At 37.8% G+C, this 23,415-nt stretch overlaps 1 protein-coding gene across 6 annotated transcripts in view; it reads left to right on the forward strand.

The window, feature by feature from the left end:
- Positions 1–22,994, forward strand: part of ANKRD55 (ankyrin repeat domain 55) — a 47,386-nt gene extending 24,392 nt beyond the window's left edge. Inside the window, exons 7-12 of one of the 6 annotated variants that reach the window (XM_066569220.1) lie at positions 6,758–6,942; positions 8,570–8,737; positions 10,596–11,257; positions 13,800–13,853; positions 16,730–16,831; positions 22,210–22,994. In XM_066569220.1, coding sequence (XP_066425317.1) covers positions 6,758–6,942; positions 8,570–8,737; positions 10,596–11,257; positions 13,800–13,853; positions 16,730–16,831; positions 22,210–22,463 — 1,425 coding nt within the window. In that variant the 3' untranslated portion in view covers positions 22,464–22,994. Of the gene's footprint in view, positions 1–6,757; positions 6,943–8,569; positions 8,738–10,592; positions 11,258–13,799; positions 13,936–16,729; positions 16,832–17,166; positions 19,838–22,209 lie in introns of those variants that run through there. The other 5 variants (XM_066569222.1, XM_066569223.1, XM_066569219.1 and 2 more) reach the window with 5 other exon arrangements.
- The last annotated feature ends 421 nt before the right edge of the window (positions 22,995–23,415 follow it).

The following is a 23,415-nucleotide window of genomic DNA, read 5'->3' on the forward strand; positions in this document are numbered from 1 at the left end:
CTTTGTCATTTGGTACTTTTTCCCAACACACATTAAGGCTGCTAAAAGGAAAAATATTTTTAAAATATTTTAAATGCTCTAGCTGTACCAGAGGCAGCAATGCTCTGAGGACCACAGGACTTTCTTGTACAGCAACACATTCTCTTTCCCACAGTGCCACAAAGTCAAGCCAAGCTGTGTCGCTCTGACTCTGCAGAGATACTGTCTCAGTGGCTGTGTAAAGCTGCAGCACTTGGGTTAGGAGAAGACGAATGAGCTTCTCTCTGAGCTGACTAAGTCTCACCAATATATCTACAGTGGTGTCAGAGGAGTTGTTAATTTGTATTGGTTTGCCATCAGAAATACACTCTGTGAAGTGCCTGGGCTGCATTCAGGGATTCTCTGGCACAGTTTTCCTGGCAGGAGGAAAGATGAAGATGGTATTATGACTTGCTTCTTTCCTCATCACAGAGACCAGTTTTCCATGTCCTCTCATGGTAGAGAAACCACAGGGTGCTCTGAATTTTTGCTCACTTCTACACTGCCAAGTTCAGCCATGTAGCAGCCAGGAAATCAGGTAGAGTGAAGGTGTTTCCATTTCTTAGCTTTGTCTAGTCTTGGGTGCAGAAGTGGGAGGTGCTGGAAGTCCTCGATACATGGCAGGAAGCACCAATGTGTGCAAAACTCTTCAGTAAGCCAAACTGCCAATATAAGGACATTTCCCACAGCACTGTTTGCTGTAGACTAGAAGCAATGTTATGTCTCTGTTTTTGAGTCTGGCATTCTCCATCCTTAAAACAGCAGACACCGCACCTACCACAAGACAGATTTCTGAGAACTGCCTTAATATCTGATTCCAACCTGACTTATCCTCACAGCTGATGCAACATTTATCTTGCTCTGATTCTAGGATGAAGTTCTAAATCATATTACAATAAAAGTAATGATGTGATGCACTGCTCCAGTGTTCTGCCTGTGAATATGAGGAAAATGGCACATCAGTGAAATTAATCACATAAGGGAAAAGAATGTATTGGAAGAATAGCTGAGTTTTTCCAGTATAGCTGTAACTAAACACAGTTTCTGCCAGAATAGTCTTGAGTTAAAGACCAAGGCTTTTCAAGATCCAGTCAAGAGAACCATGTGGAAAATAATGTGGAATGGCTTCTGCTTTTGGTAAATACTGAATTTTAGAATAAAGAAAAAGGTTAAAAAGTTATTTGAAGGGAAAGATGTGTTTACCAACATAATAGTTTCATCTAGGGTTATAAAGGAAAAAGTCCACAGACAAGTTATTTGTTCAAATTTTGCTGTAGGTTGCTCAAAAATACTTTAAATGGCTCATGTTTCCTTATTTCAGCAAAGAGAAAAAGATTTTTATTTCATTTGCCTGTTTTATTTTCTAATGGTCCTGCTGGTGTTACAGTTGATTTCAGATTCAAGTATTCTATGTGTGTCTGTTTGTGAAGGATAAGAGGAAAGACAAAAGGGATTCTCTAACATAAAACTCAAACAGCACCCAGGGATGGTTTCCAGGAAGGAGCTGGAAGTACTTATGTAAATGTAATTAATTTTGCTTTTTTTGTAAAAGTGAGTTACCTCCCAGAGTAGTGCAATGGTGATAGTATTTGTTCGTTGCTGCAGAAAGGAGGGAAATAATGCTCAAAATCTCAAGCTACTCGGGGGTGGCTTTGGGTTCATAATTGAAAAATCAGAAAATGACAGAATGAAAAAGAGGAAAACACAGGCAGACCTGAAGTTCAATGCTAATGATAAGAAGCAACATCAAGAGCTTCTTGTGGGGACTTTCCTGACAAAGATGGCTATAGATATAGGAAAGCTTTAAACTGCATGCTAATACAAACAGACAGGAAATATAGGAGAACTAATGCAACCTAACTATATAATCTCCAGAGGCATTTACTTGGAAGAAAAGTATTTTATCTGGGTTTCAGGCGACCAGTTAAGTGGTCCATAGCTTGTTCCTCTACCCATACCACCTCATCATTACTGGTAGAAGGCTTAGCAGACTTCTTTCATATGACTCCTCTTTGACAACCCATTATCTAGTTTACTAGAATATTCTGAAGAGGGGAAAAAATAGCCATCTATACAGTGCAGTATAAACAAAAAACAAACTTCTCAATGTTTATGACTGAAAACCTGTCAGAATAAAATGTAATGTTATGGTAAAATATTATGTAAGTGACAAGAAAGTTTTTAAGTAAAATTATTGTTCTGCTTATTAGTTGGACATAGAAAGGGCTGAAATGTAAGAACCGTAGTTGTAGTAACAATGAGGATAAATTGAGTAGACATAGCTGAAAGAAGTGTCAAAACTAGAAAAATGTCCCAGAGGTTTGGGATTCTCCTCATGGTACTTGATTAGATAGATACTTCCTGAATAATTATTTTCTTATTTGGAAAGCACTCAGAGACACAAGTCTCAGAAGTCTGACTTTCATTAGCCAACTTATAGAAACCAGAGTTGTAATCAAGTGTCAGAGCTAAATATCTGTTAGTGATTTGGCTGTTTGCCATTGTCTGGAGATGATACAAATCTCAGACAAAAATTTGCATAAAGCACAGAGTTTTTCTTACAGGGGCTCAGGGATACAGGCTTTAGGACATTTCTTCTTCATAAATATCCTGGTTTGAGACAAGTCACCCTGGACCAATAAAGTATGCTTAATTGAGATAAGGAATCTAAGGAAGAAAATTTCATTGAGGAGAATCAATAACGGGTGGAAGCAGATAAAAGTGTAAGATGGGACAAAAGTCCTGGGGGAGGAGCAGCGGAGGGGTGGGGAAAAGTCCTGCAAAACTATTTAGAAACAAAAAAGCAAAAACAAATAGCAAAAATGACTGATAATCTCTGAGAACATTTTAATCTCTGCTGTAAAGAATTTGAATACAAAAAGGGAACATGAAATTTAGTGATGCGTACAGTAAGGTTACAAAAACACATGATTTTCCTATGGTAAATATACCAGACAACATTCTGGTCTAAAAATAGTGCTGCAGTAAATTTACCACAGGAACACTACATTTTTGGTAACCACAGCTCAAAGCTATCAATCACAGAATAAGGGCACTGTAAGCATTTTTGGAGAATTTTGAATGCAATTTCAAAGAGCCAAGAGGAATTTAAAGATAAGGAGGCATTCCTAAGAAGAGAGAACTGGAAAGCCACTGAGCAGTCGCCCAGAAATCTCATGCAGTAGAAAGTTCAAATATTAAGAAATATTCTTGATCACTTAGAAAATGGAAGTAACAATTTGATTGAATTGTTGAAACAAGGCAGAATTTTTATAGCCATCTTCAAAGCAATTACTACTTCGTCAGATAAGAGGCTTCTATATCTAATAAGGTATAGTATGTTTGAATGTCAATTAATCATTTTAATCCCATGTAATAAAACACAAAAATTCTGGAAAAGTGACAAGATAAAACTCATCACATGGCACAGAAGCCTTGCTAAGCATGTGGCAAATACAGTGGTCATTAAAAGTCTAATTCTTTGTTCCTTTCTCATTTGAGCAGTTTAATGCAAGTTTAATCACATGCAAGTTTAATCACATTGAATAACATCAATAACACAATTTTTATACGTACAACTTGCTATAATAGACACAGAACTCTGTCCAAGATGTCCCATAGAGGAATAAGAAGGAGTGATGCCATCAAAATCCACCAGAGACTTGTATCACACATCATATATTCTCTATCAGCCACATTCAAGACAGTTCAAATAATCTTTGGAGGTGAATATCTCATAGACTGTCCAACCAGGGGTGTATCATAAGAATGTTTTTATTTGTTCCATAATGAGGTGTCGAAATACAGAGCACACATATAACCCACAGTGAAAATCAAATTACAGGGACATCAAGTACTTCATGGCTAGGGATGAAATTCAAAATTATTTTGAGAAACTGTAGGAATTAACTGAAGTTAATAAAATAACACTGTATACAGAATTGTGAAAAAATTAAAGGTTTTTGCACAAAATTAAGAGTAATAGACTAGCAGATTACAAAAGTGAGAAGAGTTTAGGTTATGGTGTTGATATAAATCAAACAAACATTATTCTGGGACATATTAACAAAAGTATGGTACTTGTGGGTTGCAGGAAGTCATTTTCAATGTCAGGAGAGAAGCCTCTGCTGGATAATTGTGTTGTTTGGAGTGCCATGGTTGAAAAAAACTGTAGACAAACTGGAAACAGGCCAAAAGCAAGCACCAAGTATGATAAGTGCATTGGAAAACATGACCTGCACAGGGAGGTTGAAATTGTTTGTTTAGTCTAGAAAACAGAAGATTGGTGGGAGACAGAACAGTCTGTAAAAGTATAAAATGCCGGTCAGAGAAGTGGGAAATTTATTATGTGAATGCTAAGAGTTGTGCAAGAACATGGAGGGACTGAAACTGCAGCTGCAGGGTGTGAAATTTGGACTTAGCAAGACAGTGTAAAACCGGAGGAATAGTACAGTCACTAGAGCATAAATACAGAAGTAGTAAGGTACTAATGTAAATAATTTTTTGTATCAAAACTGACTTAGAGAAGGATGATAACAGATAGATATTTATTGTGGTAGTCCTAGAAGTATGCAATAGACCTCTAGATTTAGTTAGCCTTGAATGTGACTAGAGATTTCACTGATGCTAATGATGAAAATATGTAACTGGGAATTTTTACCAGTATGGAGGATATTGGTATCTGGCATAAGGACTGGACAATAAAAACAACAGTTATTCATAGGACCTCAGTATTCCTGAACATGAGGATCAACACTCCTCTTTTCACTAGATGTTCAGACAACTATAACTTAATTTGAGCATGGTTAATCAGGATGTTACAAAATGCTGGCCATAGAAAATAAGCTTGGATTACATGATCAAGATTAGACTCTAAATTAAGCAAAGTACATGTAAAACAAAATTCCTGATTTCAGGGGGATATGTTTTGATAAATAAAGGAAATTCTCAGCTGGACTGAATAGTTGTGAGATGAGAATGTTCCAGGGACCTGGAATGTATCTTCTCAATGGTGCAAAATATGACAGGAAGCTGAATCCCAATAGCAGAGAGGAAAAGTGTATGGTAGAGTCTTGAGATAATGGATGTCTACCCATTTTTAAAAGATATATTTAGAATAAGTAGCTATCTTACAAAATAAGATACAAAAGTACAGAGAAGCAAAAGAAATTGTATCTTAAAATCCAGAAAACAAGAGTATGATTAAATATTGAATAGAGGCTGGAAGGAAATTACTTTCAGGGATAAGACTTGATATTACTCTTGTTTAATATTTTCATAATATCTTGACACATAATACAGGAGCTTTCTGTTAAAATCTGCCAATAATAAAAAACTGAAAGACAATAACAGGAAGGAATGGGGATATCATACAGGGTTATGGATCACCTTTAAATCTTGAGCAATATAAATGGGACAAAATTGGATAGGATAAAATGTATAAATCAGGCACTTTGGTGTTAGTAACAGAAGGTCCTCCCCAAAACTAGAAACTCTATTCTTGGAAAAAAACTTAAGGAAGTACTGAGGTGTAAAGGGTCATTCCAAAATGACTAGGAGCTTCTAATGGGACGCAGCTGTGAATGAGGAAAATGCTGTTCTGTGACATACCAAAAGAGGTATTTCTAACACAAATAAGGAAGAGCAGTGTTGCTGTACAAGATCTGGCAAAAACATCTTTGTATGACTAGTACAATTTTAATCATCTCTCTTCAAGGAAACACAACTAAAACACAATAGGAAATGGGTTACCAGGTTAATGAGAGAAACAGAAAGCATATTTAAAAAAAAAGCTTTAGAAGACCATGATTGCTTAGAGCAGCAAGAGAACAATTCAAAAGAGATGTGATGATTGCTTATAAATACATCTGAAGAACAAGTACCAGTAAGAGGAAAGGAGTATTTAATCCAAATAATAATGCTGGAACAGAAACAAAGGATATAATCAGCCCTGAGTGTGAATAGAATTTAGAGATACAAATTATAAAAACAAAGAAGTTCTTGAACTGTGTTCCTTTGAGAGTAATGGGGGCAAAAGGAACCTAATTGCCTTTAATGGACAAAATTTATAAGAGGAATGATGTAACATAGCTTCAAGTGATTGCAGGGATTGAATTTGATGGTACAGAAAGACCTTTGCAACCTTGTGTTTCTGTTGTTATAAAAAAGTAATGAATTCTTTTGCTCTGTTTCCACTAAGGTAGGATATAAAATGTTGCATTTCATTTGCAGGTTAGAGAACAACGTCGACTTTCTATTAAGACACCAGACACCAGAGCAAACTAGCTAAGAAAGTTTTCAAGAAGCACTTGAACAAATATTTGACATGGCTTTTCTAAGTGTACTGAGACAGACTTACAGATATGGGTTGGTTTTCTGAGGTTCCTTTCAGCCCTAAATTTCTATTGAAAAATATAAGCTTGTGTTTCTGGACTCTGGCTTAGCAAAACAGCAAAAATCACAAGTAATTTCTATTAAGCAATTTACACTCTACAACTTCTGGAGATATCTGCAGTGGTTCATTATTTGTTATTTTTCCAGTGTTCAGAGTGTTTTAGAAAATTCAGAAAGTAAGCATAATTCCCAACTGGAGATTGGAAGATTTTGGCTTTCATATCTGGAGATTCTGGTGTGCACACAGAGGAATACCATTACTGTATTTAGCATTCTCTGGCAGAGAAGATGCAGCCTGTTGTGTGCTCCATTGTAAAACACTTTCCTTCTCTGAACTTCCTTCCAGAGTGGCAACAGGATTCTGTGTTCCATCATTCTGGACCACTGGCAGGGACCATCAATAATAAATTGTGATGATGAGAATGGCAAAACATGCATGCACATTGCTGCTGCTGCAGGCTACAGTGATATCATCAGTGAACTGGCTAAAGTCCCAAAGTGCAACCTGCAGGCCCTTGATGTGGATGACAGGTAACCATGGAAACTCTGAAATTGCTGCTCCCTTTCTAATAATCTGAGACCAGCTCTGTCTTGTAATCATGTTTCCTGTTTCACAGGCCATGGCCTAGTAATGCCCTGCACTCCACAGAGAGCTGTGCTTTCTCAGAAACACTGCAAACCAGTCCAGCTCACATGTATTCTACTTAGTACCATAACTGACTAGAAAGAATTATATTTAGTTTTCTATTTGTTCTAGAAAAAGAGCTTATTTCTGTAAGGACTTTGCCACGACTCACCTAAGTTTCTTTCAATCAAAAGTGAACATTCTTTTTAAAACAATACAATAGAATCCTGCAACTTGAAGCCAGGATGCTGCTATTATTTGTATTTAAGAAATGGCAGTGTTCTCTTGTTGTATTTAAGATGAAAATATCATCCTCCTACAGGACCAGAGGACCCTCACCTTCCATTCTGAAAATACCTGTGATTTCTTCTGCGATTAAATCTCTATTTCATAAGTTCAGAAGAGTCATCTTTCCTCTTTTTCACCCCACACCTACCTTCCTTGGAATTTTGCTCATAAATTTATTTAATGCAAAGAGAACCAGCTGGCTATTCACATTGATTATTCTGCTCAGTGAAGCAAAAGCCAAGGTTTTCTTGGCTTAAGTCTTTAGGTTCTTAAAATAATATGGAAAAGTGCAATAAAATGGAACAGAAATAAAATGAACAGGGTTCTGGAGCAGTTTCTAAACATCATTAAAATGTAGTTGAGCAGGCTGTGTTTCTATGGAAAGAAGAGCAAAGGGAGAAGATTGCCTACACTTCAAAGTTCATTAAGACATGAGCACCTATTCCACGTGCTCAGATATTTCCACAGAATATATTATACTTGGAGAGGGAAAAGGTAAGCTTTTCTTACAAACACATCTATAAGATTTTCATTCTCTTGTGTTTCTGATTGCACCCAATCTGAAATCACTGGGACTGAAAAGGAATAGAAAGGAAAATTTCTATTTTATTTTTTTTATTCTTAAACACTTCTTTTGTGATGTTGTCTGTGCTTTCAGGTTTTTCACAAGAGCAATTTGGAAACTGGACAAAAGTTTCTAAATACAAAATGCAGATTTTATGCCAACAACAAAATCAGTTTGATTCTTCTGCAGAGATTCAAAGCAATTTTATGTGCTCTGTTCTGTGCCTGTCATAGAACTCAGAAACTGGCAAAGTGGCAGTCTGGTAGATGTGTTCAGTCCTTGTCATTCATCTGGGAGAGGATTCTCTAATTACCCTCATGGAGAGTCCTCTGCCAACCATGGCCAATTGTGCTTGCTTTAAAGATGAGAAGAGTTTACCCCTATGCAGTGGACACTGTGAAGGTTTTTTTCAAATTCTAGTCTGAAAACTTTCCTAGTTTCCTAGTCTACAATTCCAGCTGTGGAAGAGATGCTATTGTATAAGGTATAGGCATTCTGCAGCCCCATATCTACTTTATCTGCAACTAAATAAATGCATCTACAGCAGTTGGCTGGAGAATTTCTTAAAATGTATATTATTAATCTGCACAAGTATATCCTGTGCACCCCTCGCTATGTCATTAATAGCTTCGATTGTAAATCTATTCATCTATTTTAATTATACTCTCCCTTTCCTGTAGGACTCCTTTGCACTGGGCTGCAGCAGCAGGGAAAGCTGACTGTGTGCAGACACTGCTGGAACTGGGGATAGACAGCAGCCCTCGAGACATCAATGAAAACACTCCTCTGACATATGCAATATACTGTGGGCACACGGCATGCATCAAGCTGCTGACTCAGGACAGCAGGTAAAAGTAAAGTTCACATCTTGCTCACATGTTGCCGCTGACTAGAAAACAAATTTGTTGGGTTTTGAATACTCCTGAAGGGTTTGGGCCTTCAGTGGTGTTTCCTTGATCCATAGGCAATACTTGTTTCATTTTCCACTAATGCTGAAACATTACAATCAGTTCTCTTCACAAAGACTCTTCACTGAGGTTGAATACTGCTCTAGCAAGCAGCAGAGGGCTATGAAGAGCAAGTGTGTATAGCTCTTGCTCAGTCACCTTCATGTAGAAAATTTGTATAACAGAATAATTTCAACCCTCAGATAAATGTAACTTCCACTTCTTTGAAATCTCTGCACACTATCTGTGTGCTCATATAATCAGATGGACAGATAGACTGAACACAAAATCAGATTTTACAGAAAATAAAATAAATCTCAAGTTTTCTTCCTCAGAGTAAGGGTTTGGTAGTATTATTCTAGCCTTCTTTAGTTCTTTACCTTGATGTGTTTTCTTATTCTGAGTTCTTGTCTGTTAAAAAGTATAACAAAAGACTTATTGGTTACAATCTTCCTTTCTTTGTATTCTTCCTTTTTCAGCAGCTAATTGGTTAGCTGTTGTCTAGTTAGTTTCCGTTCTTCTGCTTCAAGTATGCACTTACATTTATCTCACCATTTCTTTGCACTTTCCCCTCCTTCCCTGTCAGAAGTTAGTATTATGCGAGACACAGATAATATTACCTCTCCCTTTTTCCTGCACTCTGTCTATTAGAGAAGGTCAGAAATTAACCAAAATTTCATCTCAAAACCACTAACAGCAATACTGACACCATTTTTGGTTTTGCTTTTTTCTCTTTTATATGTTCTCTGCATTCTTCATATTTTTATTTGTAGCTCTGTAGCCTAGTACAGAGTGGCTAGTTTTCCCAGTAATTTTCCATGGCCTTTCCCTAGGCAGAAAGACAAAATAAATTCCAGAGCTCCAAGTCCCATGGGGAACAAGGCCCCATGCTGTCTTGGTTCTTCCTGGCTACCAAGATTGAGAACAACGCTGTGAGATACATTCTCATGGACAGAGTACAGCTAGTACCAAGAGAGGGGCTCCAGAGAAGGGGCTTGATCTGGGGCGGGGGGGGGGATTCCATCAGCACCCGTCCTCCTAATTGGTGCTTTTTATCAATTATGCTAATTTCCTAAAACTTATAAAAATGCCACCCTTGTGGCAGTGGGCTTTTGTGGACTTCTTTCCATAACTGCTCCTGAAGACCCTCAATAAAGGTCCACTTTTATATTACCTCCCATATTAAAATTATCTTGAGTTTCATTTCTAGTTTGGAAAAGGCAACAACACTAGTGTAGGTAATTATCTTGACCAATCTGAAACTGCGCTGGACCTCTTTAGCACAAGCAAGGCAAGGGAAAGGGCAAACGGGAAAGAGGAAAAAGGAAAGGGGAGAGGGACAGTAGGAATGGAGAACTAGTGCCTTTTTTTACAGTGTTTGCAATGACCAGAAAAACCTTTTTCCAAGTATGACATAATACAAATACCTGATTTAAAAGATCACAGCATGTTCTTCTCATTATCATTAGATCTTCACATCTGGTAGATACTGAAGCCACAAAAATGTGTTTGTTTTTTTCCCAGATAGCTGTGCTAAGTTACAATCATTAGGATGATTGTGAGACAATTCACCTATAAGAGTGAATTAACACAGTAGCATTTTCAGTCTTTTAATTACAAATTTGGGATCCTAATTTTCTTGAACCACCCATGCAAATATATCCGGACAGAATATTCCTTCTTTAATGGAGTAACACACATGGTATTTTCTCATTGTTTGGTAGTATTGACATCACATTTTGTTTTGTATTTCCAGTAGATCTGAGTCTGTTCATCAGTTGCACTCCCAGAACAACAGACTTATAAAGAAAGAAGGACGATTCAGTATTCTGAACCAGATCTTCTCTTGCAAAAAGAAGAAAGATGATCAGAAAACCAGTCACAAGGAGAGAAGCAGGGATCAATATCCTGGAAAAGAGGCCTCAGAAGTAGATGATATCATCACCCGTTTTGATTGCATTATGAATAAAAATTGCAAAGACATTCCAGATGCGTGTAAGACCACCCCTGACTTTGAAAGAAAGAGCACAGACACTAAGTACTTCATAGCAGAAAAGAAGAAATCAGTATGTCAGGGACTCCCACCCATCACCACCCAGAGCTTCCCCCCAATCACTGCAGGCAATTCCTTCCTAACTGCTTCCCAGAGCAAAATGTCAAGCTTCTCCTCCAGCTCCAGTACCCATCATTTTCCATTCAAATCTCAAATGAGTAGGAGTGAGCACAACTTGCTGGACAACAAAGACAGCTGCCAGGCTTTGCTGGATGATCCCTGGAACACAGGTTCTAACCAAAGGCTCTCTTACAAAGTCTGTACTAGGACTTCTTCAGACAAACTGATGAATGGCTTAGACTCTGATAGGTCTCACCATGTGCTTTTGTGCCCTCCCTGCCTTCCCTCACTTCCCAGTTCTCCATCAGGTAATTTTTTTCCTTCTCTATATCCTAAATCCTATAATATCTATTCATGTGGCAAATTGAGTCAGAAAAAAAATAGGGATTAATAACATTCCTGTTTTTAAATTTTTTTTCCGTGTCTCCTTTATGTGGCCATCACAGATAGCATGTGGGTGGGACATCAGTTGGAAGCTGAAGAGAATTAGGAGAAATAGGTGATTAAATAGGTCTGATGAGCAAGCAAAAATGCAGGTATCTAGGAAGTATATAAGGCACCTGAGCAATAACTGCCTCCATGTAATATGTATGTGCTTTGTGAATTGCACATTAACACCCACTACCACACCTGCTGCCTTGTGTCCACATCTAGTCCTGGATGTAGATGTGCAAGGGAATAGTCTTGCCCTCAAATCTCTGACTGTGCTGAGAGCTGCTTCTGGATCCAGCCAGGTCCAGTGCCATGCTGGACAGCTTTATGCCATGCCCCCTTACCCATATAGTTATATTCTGACTCCAGGCTGCAGTGGCACCCCTTCCCGCCCTGAATACACCCTGAGTGCCAGCTCTTTGGTCTGATGTGCTGTTCTTATGGTTTCTCCAAAGCTGAATTTAGGTTGATAAATTTACAGAGATGGGACAAATGCTTTTATGCTGTGGCCTGGAAGTTGTAATGCAGCAGTAATGAAGCAGAGCATTAGAATTCTAAGGTGAACTTGATACCAGAGTTTGGCTGGATTTGGGATCTAGTATTTTGTTTGACTCACATCCATGTTTAAATGAATCTGCCTGGCTGGCCTGCATTCTGGAGTTTACTTTAACATATCAGTGTCTCCAAATTAATCTCCTTTGGGGCTAGTCCCATGCCAAAATTAAACACATCTAGCATACCTTCCAACCACTGCAATATCTAACTGAAAATGAAGCAAGCAAAAGCAAACCCCAAACTTTCCAGTATACCATTAAAAGGAGTAAAAATTTTACAGTAAGTTAATCTACACTTATCCCAAGAGACATGAGCCCTTACCCTTCAGTGGAAAGAGAAGTGAACAGAAACCCTAAGAAGAGCCCCCACTTAGCTGCATGATAGTGCAAACTGTTCTGAAATCTAAGTGAAGTGAACTACAAAAAAGCAAATCTTTGCACACAGGTCTGACAACTAGAGCAGAGACAGCAATTTCAGAATGACAGGCCATTATACATACATTGTGCAAATAAAGGCTGGAAATAGCTTTTTGGTGTAAAAAGAAACTACTTTAAAAGTGCCATTTCCTGGACGCCAGGCCACATTCCTGAAAGCTTAATAGAACTGCTCCAAAGGTGTCACTACTTTTTTACCATGCACTCTTCAGCTGCTCACTCAACCATACGAGCCCCAGCCTCCACATGCCCAGCAATGATTGCTCCTGCACAAATCCTTCTACACTAAATTCTGCAAGGTTCAGCTCACATGTGGAACACACAAATACCTGCAGGGCCACTTTACAGCCTCACTGTAATAGGGTACAGGGAGGCTAAGATATTTGAGATCATTGAACTTGACAGCAGTAGCAGGAATGAGTTCAAGCTGGATAAACCAAACTGCAGTACAGCTATTTCTGGGAAAATTTCCTGTTGGAATTTGATAGACTTGGAATTTATACATTTGATATGGAAGTAACTACCACGTTATTTAAAACGTGATTATAGATTTCTCTTAATATTGTAGTATACTACAGTGCTAAGAAAATGGCTAAATCCTTGTCTACTCTGGACAGAAGGATAGGTGGTTTTCCTAGAAAAAATGTTTTTGTGGAAAACCTATAACAAAAATCTAATTGTTATAATGGGAGCCATCTTTGAATGCCCAAAGGGAAGGTAAGTTATCTTATTACTGACAGTTTGTTATCTCTCTCAGAAAACAAAAAGCCTGAATCTTCTTTAAGTCCAGTTTTCTTTGTACCAACTCCATTTTAAAATTTAATACCATTTTCCAATAATGAAATTATGCCTGTAGCTGGCAAAAAGGAACTTCCCCTGAAACATGAATTAAAATCCTCTAAGGAGGAAGAGAGTGTCTGACAGGAATGCATTGCACAACACAGATATTGTCTCACATTTCTTCGTGATAAAAAGATCTGCTTATCTCTCTTCATGCCTAGTGTGTGGTTTAAATCTGTCTGCCCCTGTAATTAAAGCCACCTGACTTTCTGTGAATTAGAACTGCATTTACTGTATGAGCTCCAGGGCTTCCAGGTCTCCAGTGTGCTGTGCCTGCAGGACTTACAGGGATCAGCAGCAAAGTCTGGTTCCAGCCCAGCCCAGCCCAGCCCAGCCAGCAAGGCTGTGCAGGCAGCCCTCTCTCTGAGGAAAAATATCTTTTGTTGGTTTTTGTTGGTTTATTGTTGGTTTTGGGGTTTTTTTTGGGTTTGGGTGTAGTTTAGTTTAGTTTTGTTTTGTTGTTTTGTTTTGTTTTGTTTGGCTTGGGGGTTTTTTGGGGGGTTTTTTGGTTGGTTTGTTTTTTTGATTTTTTGTGGGTTTTTTGTTGTTTGGTTGGTTTTTTTTAATTGATTTTTCTTTCTTTCTGCAGGAGACTTAGCTGAGGGGGGAAAAAACAACATCCGGTTTTGGAAGATACTGAAATGTTAATACTTCATTTCTCAATTCATGACTGGGGGGACTACGTGTAATTTCCTAATCACTGAATATCTAGGCCAGGATTATGGGTATCAATAATCTAAGAAAATGCAATTTTAAAATTATTTTCTCTGTTGACACGGAATGTTGATTGTCTTGCATGACCATGTCTATTGTCAAAGTCAAAGCTAATTTTTGTGCTCACTTGCTACAAAGGCAGCTGGCACATACATGTGTCAAAGCCTTTGGAGGTTTTTTGTTCTATTATCTGTACTCCTGGGAATGAAAGATGAGTCAATCTACTAGCTGAGCATTAACACTCACACAAAGAGGAGAGGTTGCTGTGTGTAGCAATGAGAATTACCTTACTACTGTGCCATTGGTTTCTCTCAGAATTATTGCCCTCCACTGAGAAGAGCAAAGACAGTCTATACTAAAAACTGTCAAAATCCATGAAAGTTTTCCACCCACAGTACTGAGCTAGCATCAAAAATCTGAAGCATTTACTTATGAGCTTTGCAATCATCTCTTTTTGCAAAATGTACTCCCATCTACATTCTACAGGGAAAAATAGTGGAAGTAGAGAATTCCAAGTGATATGGGTAACAGGAAGCCTGTCTCAAGTATAAGACAGCTCTGAGACCCCTATCACCCACTTGTCTTTTGGGTTACTAAATTTCCAGATGTAAGATGATACTTTATTACAGATTTTATTACAGTACCTTCTGTTTGCTTGAAAAGGTTATGTAAAAAATGGGCTATTATTAAGTTTATGATGGTATAAGCAGTATGGTACTGTTCAACAAGAAGCATTTTTTGTCTAGGAAAGCAGAGCAAAGCTTATCAGTGTGGCTGTCACTTTCTCAAATTTAAGAACCAACTTACTCTGAGACATTCATCATAACATTAACAACTTATACACAAAATACATTACTATGTGGTTCACCTTCCTAAATGCAAGGAAAAATTAAAGAAGAAAAATACAGTCTCTAAAAAGACCCAAATGTAGTCCTAACTTTTATAAGAATGAAATTGGGTTTCTTCCATTTATTCAAAAATAATTGCAATCATAAATGTGTTCTTGGGGACAGCAAAGATGATGTCTCAGAGAGAAAAAAACTATTTTCCCAGATGTTATGTGAAATGGATAGAAAGGAAAAGTAGAAGAAAACTTCCACTTGATGCCAAAACTTTTAACAAGGATTCTTTTCCAAGCATTCATATAATCCTTGCAAACATGATTATGTTTTATACCATTATTTTGCTGACAGATATCCCATTTATGAAATGAACACATCTCTTGATAGCAACAACAACCTCCCATCATCAAAGCCATAATGGTACATACACAATAAGCTATTAGTTCTCAGCATAAGCATCACAGAAACCAATATAACTTGAATTGCTCTAATGAGAGCACCAAACGATTCTCTGCTATATTGGAATTGATATATTTAGTCCTTTGTGCAAAGTGGATGCAAGGTCTATAGAAGAAATTTACCAACTAGACACTAGAGATATTAAAAAGTAAAACACAGGGAAACCAGACTGAAGTCTATTTCTGTTAAGCAGAGATTCTTCATGCAAGATTCTTCATGCTTTAGCTCAAACACATCAGCTTAACCACAGGATCCAGCAGACTGACCCAATGTCTATGAACTGTTGTGGCTTTTAGACCAGAGCCTTGCTCCGGGCTGGGCTTGCACTGTAACATGGTGGCTTGCCTGACCAACACCACAGTAACTCCTTTCACACAGAATCTGTGTGACAGCTACTTCTGTGCACATTTAGAAAATTTTTAGAAAACTGTTTTCCTACAGCTTTATCTTGGACAGCCCAACAACACATAGGTATTTTCAAGTACCAGCTGCAAAGCCAGAAAGGCAATTAATGTCATTCCTTCTCTTCCTCCTGCTTAGGATGTCCTGCTTCATCCACCCCGTGTCTCCCCTTGTCCCTGTGTGCTGACAGAGCATATGCCTGCTCTTCAATGAGCTGTGTTGCAAAGCCATGCTGGATGAGCAGCTGCTTGCCAAGACATCTCATTACATGGCTCATCACAGACTTGGTGATAACATGAAAAATAATTTGAGGGACTCAAGTATCACAGAATAAGATCAGCTCAGGAAAAGGATCTGGTAAAAATGTTGACTTGGTGCTTGAGTTTCTATTTTTTTCAGTATTAGACGTGTCCTTTATGCAATGAAATGCATTACATCATCTAACTTACTGTCTTTTTTAATAGTATTAGACCTAAGCTAACTTTAATCTTAAATAATGACATGCCAGAATTAACCAACCATTCCTTTTTCAGTATATACTCTTCTTGATGAAAATGATACTGCCATGAACATGGTTTAATAAGGATCAGTATAGCCTTCTATCAGTTATGATATGCTTTCATCTGAAAAAAAACCCTCTCGAAGCTCATCTTTACTGCTAATAGCTTTCAATGTCATTTTCCAACCAGCAATTGAACTCTGGTTTTGTTTTAATACTTATAAAGGCTGAGACCCTATCAGGACATTTTGAAAACTAAGGCTTCAATTTTGAAATCAAATCATCTATTTGAATAATTTTACAGATTTAGATTCCAAAGATTCTTACAGAGACCTAGCTAATAAACTGTGCCCATTTTAAGACCTAAAGCTATATTATATGAGAGGAAACTATAAGTGTATATGTGAAGGTTGTACTAAATCAGTCAGTCCTTTTTGTGAGTGTAAAGTGAACTACGCAACAGCTTCTTTTTTTTCAGTCAGTGGTTTCTTGTTATTACATATTTCTGAGAAGTACTAAGTTTTCTTTTCTGGAAGCCAGAAATGCACAGTGCACCACACTAGTTACAATTATTTCCATAATAATTTTATTTTTCTTTCACAGGTAGAAGTTTTCGACAGATGTCCATAGACCAACACAAAATGAAAAATGTTATTCCTGTACAGAACAGCCTAGCTCCAATACCCAACCACAGTGCTCACAAAAGTAAGTACAGACAAGTGTCAGTTACTGTATCACTCTGCGTGCCTCCATCAGTAGTGTCTGAGTGCTTGAGAGGGGTTTCATGTTTGTTTTTCACTGTATCATGGAATGGCTGAGGTAGGAAGACATGTTTGGAGACTGTCTGTCCATCCTCATGTCCACAGAGAAGTCACCTACAGCACATTGCCTAGGATCACACCAGTTTTGTTTTAAATATCTCTGAGAATGGAGATTGAGACCACACACTTTATCTGTGTCATCTCTCAGTGTTTGACTATCCTCAGAGAAAAATGTTTCTTAGTACTCATTTGTGGCCATTGATTCTTTTCCTTCCATAGGCCTCCACTGAGAAGAGTCTGTCTCCTTCTCCATTACTCCACACAATCAAACATTTATACATATTGACAAGATCCTTTGAGCTGCCTTCTCTTCTTGAACAGCCCCAGCTCTGTCAGTCTCCCTTTTAAGGCTGACACTCCAACCCTTTAGTCATCTTCATTGCCCTCCATCGGATTTGTTTCAGGATGTCCCCCTCCCTCTGTACACTGGGAGCCTCAGAACTGGACTCAGAACTCCAGATGTGCCTCACCCAAGCTGAGTAGAGGGGAAGAATCACTTGTCACAACCTGCTGGCAGTGCTCTTCCTGAAATACAGCCATGGATGCTGTTGGCTGTATTTCTGCATGGGCACATTGTTGGCTCATGTTCAGCATGGAGAAGCAGTGGTCCCAAAGAGCAGGAGAGTTTCACCCCAGTTCCAGAGTCCCAGCAGAGTGTCAAGACTGGGATTGTTCCAGGCTGTAGTTTTCTTCATACACGGACATCAGCCCTACTCCCAGCAGTGTCCTAACCTCACATTCTTGTGCTCCACAAAGCACAAATCTCCATTCGATACTGGATGAGGATTTACAGTTTTCTGACTGTCATCCTGCGGATCATCCAGGTCCAAAAACATTCAGATCTAAATTTAAGATTCTCTGCCACTTATAATCTGAATGTCAGAAGCAATTCTACAGTGATTACAATATTGCTAGAAAAGAGGCAGAGGCAGCCTTACAGGGACCATCAGATTGGGTGGGGATATACAGAATCCTGTGCTGCTGCTGTTTTCTACATGAGACAGGAAGAAGAAAAGGTGTTTGAATTACTGAGGTGGTATTCTCTGTCTGCTCAGAAGAAAGAAAATAATTTAATTGCTTTTGATTACTTTTAAAACCCTAGGTCCAAGCATTCTGGTTTTTAGGCTTTCTACTCCTGTTCTCTGTGTCTTCTAGTTAAATCATAGTTGTAAGCAAAATCCTTAAAAAATCTTTCCTAATAATTGTTGTTCTTGCATTAATTCATACAAGTGGTCAAGAATTTAGTTCTAGTCTCATGCCAAAAACTGTTTTACAAATAAGATACAATTGTCACAATTAAGAATCATGGCTTTTTTAACTAACACGGCACATTTATCCAGGTGCCATTACTGCTTGAACATTAGTTGAAGCCAGTAACAAAAAAGCAAAATTATTTGCAAAATAGACTTTATTTCTTGTTAACACAAATGACGTATTTGCTGATGAAGCTTTCTAAATTACTGTTTCAGAGTCTCATCTCAGTATGAGATTTCACACTCATCTTCCATCCAGCCCTAAAAGTATTATTCTTTTGGACATAGCCTTTATCCAGGTAAAGTGCTCCAGCAACAAAGTATGAATACAAATATTTGTGTTTTCTCTAGTATTTTTAATAACACAAGACGTGTGTTAAAAATACACTAAGGAAAAAAAGAAAAAAAAAAAAAAAACGCTACCAAGAAGTTGGAACAATAAAATAAGCAAAAACTAGAATGAGAACCGAAACTACTCAGAAATAGAGAAAGAAGAAGTATCTCCCCCCAAAAAGGAAGGGCAATGAAAAAAGAAGGAAGAACTTATTAAATCTCTCAATAAAATGTTTTAAAATATACATTAGAAAGAGGAAAATAGGAATGAAACAGTAGCCTGGGAAGAGTACTTGAGTGGTTTTAAACAATAAATTCTCACCCTTCAGGTATTCCCAGGGCCAGAGATCCCTCACATGACTTATTGAGTAGCCTCAGTACAGACTGCATCTCCTATTCTGCAGGCTGCTGCTTCATCCCCCACACATCTTTCTATCTCATCATGCAACACTTCCAACAACCCCTGGAAAACAGACTGTCACACACTCCCCACAAAATGCCAGAATAAATCTTCAAACAAATATGGAACTTCTAGAGAACTCTCTGCTGCTCTCACTTCTTCATGTAGTTAAGAAGGTCAGATATTTCTGGAAGCATCAGAGGAGACAACAAGTGTCTGATATACAAAAAGGTGACATTATTAATTGCTGGGAAAAAAACCACCACAACAACAAATTCAAAAAACAAACTTAAAATCTGTTTCTACAGGTCATTTAACAGTATTTTCTGGAGATCTGTGGGGTATTTTTTGCCATTATTCATTGTGATTTTATGTTTCTTCTTTCCCAAGTTAACAGCAAAACATTCCACAAAGCACCCACACCACTGCAGAAGGCCACGGTTGTCCACTGCGTGGAAGGGAGGGGAGTCTACGACCCATTCTTCTGTTGGACTCCATATTCCTTGGGCAATGCCTTTCTGACAGCTGTGACAGTATTCACAGGGTTTCTTGGATGAGGGAAGAGATGAGAATGTTGACTCCATGTTTCAGAAGGCTTGATTTATTATTTTATGATATATATATTACATTATAACTATACTAGAAAAGAATAGAAGGAAAAGTTTCCTCTCAGAAGGCTAGCTAAGCCAAGAATAGAATAGAATGAATAACAAAGGTCTGTGGTTCGGACAGAGAGTCCAAGCTAACTGGGCTGTGGTTGGCCATTAATTGTAAACATCCAAGATGGGCCAATCACCTGTTGCATTCCACAGCAGCAGATAACCATTGTTTACATTTTGTTGCTGAAACGTCTCAGCTTCTCAGCAGGAAAAAATCCTAAGAAAAGGATTTTCATAAAAAGATGTCTGCAACAGACAGCCTTGGTTTTGCCTCTGCAGTTTGTAATAGCAGCCACTCCAGAGTCTCTGCTGAGTGGGAAAGGCTTCCTGAACCAGTAGCTCCTGCTGTTCAGGTCTTTGGTGACCAACTCTGCCCTCTGTGTGATCATTAATGGTGCTTTTCCTGAGTGTAGCTCCTGGGGCCTTAAGGGCTCTCCCTCCCACAGATGCCAGCTCTGGGTCCAGGCTCGTGTGTTTCAGTACATTTACTAATACTAGTCATTTTCTGCATTGTTTCAGAGCCATCCATGTACCAGCCCTGAAATCCTAAATTGAATATCCCAAACTGAGCACAGTATGTGGGACAGTGTGGAAGGCACTGGTGTTTGGATTCTTTGAATGAGCATGAGTTTGTGATGGCTGCTCTGTCATGGGGGTGAAGTTAAGCTACAGTGGTTTTGGCCTACTTAAGTCTATCATTTAAAGTTTTTCATGATGTACATAAAGCACATAAAGCTTTATAGATATTTTTCACACAGATGTGAACTTTGAATATATTAACATATGACTATGTTCCAAAGAGGGACACAAGTGAGCCTCTCAACATTTGCTGAATCCTCACCAAAATTTCAGTGAACTCAAAGTATTCTAACATGTGCCAGAAAACAAATGGGCTCATTTATTGTATATAGCCCTCCCAGACTCACACAAATTCAGTACCAACTAAAGCAAAATATTAATGGTTTGGGTGTTTTTCATGGAAAGGAGAAGTGATTTACTGAATTTCTGAACATGAATGAATCTTAAATATGACCAATGAATTACAGTACACTGCTGGAGGCCAGGCAGTTGTAGTAAACACTGTCTGCTCAGGTAATCACAACTTGAATAGTAATTGAAATTAGCTTAAAAAGAAAAGAATCTACCAAGTTTCTAAATCCTCTCTATAAAGATCCTGCTTTGCCCTAAATCCATACCTGGTAAGCTTTAGAAAAGTAGTGCTCCTGAAAAATAAATAATCAATTATTAAATTAGTATAAGGTGCATGCCACAGGGGATTATGACAAGAACTTTAGCCTCTTTTGTACCATGTGTATAGTTAAGATAGATAGATAGATAGATAGATAGATAGATAGATAGATAGATAGATAGATAGATAGATAGATAGATAGATAGATGGACAAATATATGCAGTGAGGACCCACTGCCGACATTAGAGAGGTAACATTTATTTTCAGTGGGGCAAATTAAATGAAGCACAAAATTTCCAGCTAGAGCACTGAAGAGGAAAGTGTTAATAGCCTTTCAGATAATTCATCACAAATACACAGATGGAAGGAAATCACAAATGCAATGAGAATGCAACCAAAAAAAAAAGAATGTAAAAAATTGCAAGATTCTGTTGCCAAAACAGAGATGATAGCTCCAGAATGAACTCTTTATATGGTTAAACTATAAAAAACAAAACTGTTTGTATGCAAAGAATTTGTGAATAATATTGAGATCAAATGAAAAGAAGCTAATGCAGTTCACAATAAATTGACAGCATAGAAAAGTAGGTCTACAATTATGGTTTTGAATTCTCCTTTTAAAAAATCAGGGAATTAGTGAGTTGTCTGAATGAAGGAGCCTGATGATTTCAATTTAAAGAAAATACAGAACTATATTAGCTTTGAAGCACAAACAATGTTGTGCTGATGACTGATGACTATGAGTTGGAAATTAGGGAATATCTAAAGCCACAGTTTCTTACAGGACAACAACAGAGATACATAATGGGTGTGCCTCTCAAGTGCTTTGGTGTGTCTTGGTGTGCTACAGGGTCACGGGCTACTTTTGTGGCCCTTGTATAGCAGAGCATGTGTGGATTTGTGTTTACGATCGACTGTGCCTAGAGGAACCCAGACACAACATCTCACATTCTTCCATTTCATCTTCTTTAGATTTTGATGAGCATTTACCTTCAGCAATAGAGCATTTTTGTTAGAAATAATATGTTCCCATGGAACACTTCTGTTACAGTCAGTCTGTGATTTCTAATGAAAAAATATATTGTGAAAATTTCTCAAACGGACCAAGTCTCCTCCAGACAAATGACGAGTTCTCTGCTTATCAAAAGTAAATTTTTGAACTTTTCAAGACTTACTGGTCACTAAATTGAAAGTAAATCACTTAACACTGGAGTTGTTTCCTTCAGATGAAGATAACCCTTGCCAGGCTTATCTTCATCTGAATACAAAAATACAATATTTTATTAGTATTTTGATCACATTTTTCAAGTACAGGCTTGAGTACACACAGTAAGAGACAACAGTTCAAAGGAAGTTGCAAAATCATTTGTAAAAATGCCGTGCTTTTCACTTTCTGTGCACTTTCTCTTTTTTCCTATTTCCTCTAGTTCAGCTGCCATCTCAGGATGCTAAGAAGTTTAAGTCCCTACGGACTGGTGCAGTTATTCTCCCACCAGCTCCAGTCTCCAGATCTCCAAAAACAGGACATTCTCAGAGTCAGATCCTCTATTCTCTCCTGCCTGGTCTATCAGGAGAGCATCTAAAACCAAGCTGTGTCCTACCTGCTATCCCAAACCAGAAGAAATCTAATCCTGAAGAGGAGCTTGAGAAATCAGTTGCCAAATCAGATGCTGAAAATTAATTCATTACAGTGGCCTAAATTAGTTGAAATATGTCCAAGTGGCTGTTTAAAAGATAACTTTACAGTTACTGTTTAAAAAATAACTTTACAGTTAAATCTCATTAATTTGCACTAATGATACTGTTGTGATCTGGAGCATAACAAAAACCAAGATAAGGTAGCACATAACAAAAGCTGCACTCTGTGTGTGTGTGTGTATATATATCTATAGGCATTTGCATTATAGTTTTCATTTATGATGAAATTACTTAATCAACATCTAATGTGTAGTAAATTTATTTTGTGAATGGAACCCACCCTCATAACATGATTTTGTTGCAGCAATGTGCTGTTAAGCCTTTCATAGAAAAAAGGAACAAAGACTAAGGCTTTCTGCATGATTTGAAAGTTGAAACTAGGGAAACAAATGGACAGGGCTTCTCTGTAATTTGTAAATGCAAAGGTGCTGATTCTGATGCCGTGTGCCATAAAAAGAATCTCATTAAGATTGAGAAAATAAACTCAAAATAAAAGGCAGCTTTAACAATTGAAGTCTTTTGTCTCTTTGTTTTTCACACATTTTCTAAATTGTAATTTTGTGTGTTTTGTGAATTCAGCAAGTTAAAAAAGTACAATGAAACACTAATTACTGTGGAACAGACAGACCTTTTGCATGTACTGTTCAAAACTGTTCATTTCACAGACAGATTTAATTCTCCATACTCCTCAGTGACAAAAATGCAATTGTGTACTGTTATCTTTATAAAACAAGGGTTGCACAGTCCTGAGTTTTAGGCATTGTTTCACTTTGATCACTGAACTGGAGGAAATTTTAATTAGACTGCTGTTCAATCAAGAACCTTTACGAGTGGTATAAGCCTTTAACTAAACATTGCACAAGACTGTCCTTTCCTAGAAGCTAACAAAGACGCCAGCGTTTGCTTGCTTCAGGGTTCTTATCTAAATCTTGCTG

Source organism: Molothrus aeneus, chromosome Z (genome assembly GCF_037042795.1).
Source record: "Molothrus aeneus isolate 106 chromosome Z, BPBGC_Maene_1.0, whole genome shotgun sequence".
NCBI lineage: Eukaryota > Metazoa > Chordata > Aves > Passeriformes > Icteridae > Molothrus > Molothrus aeneus.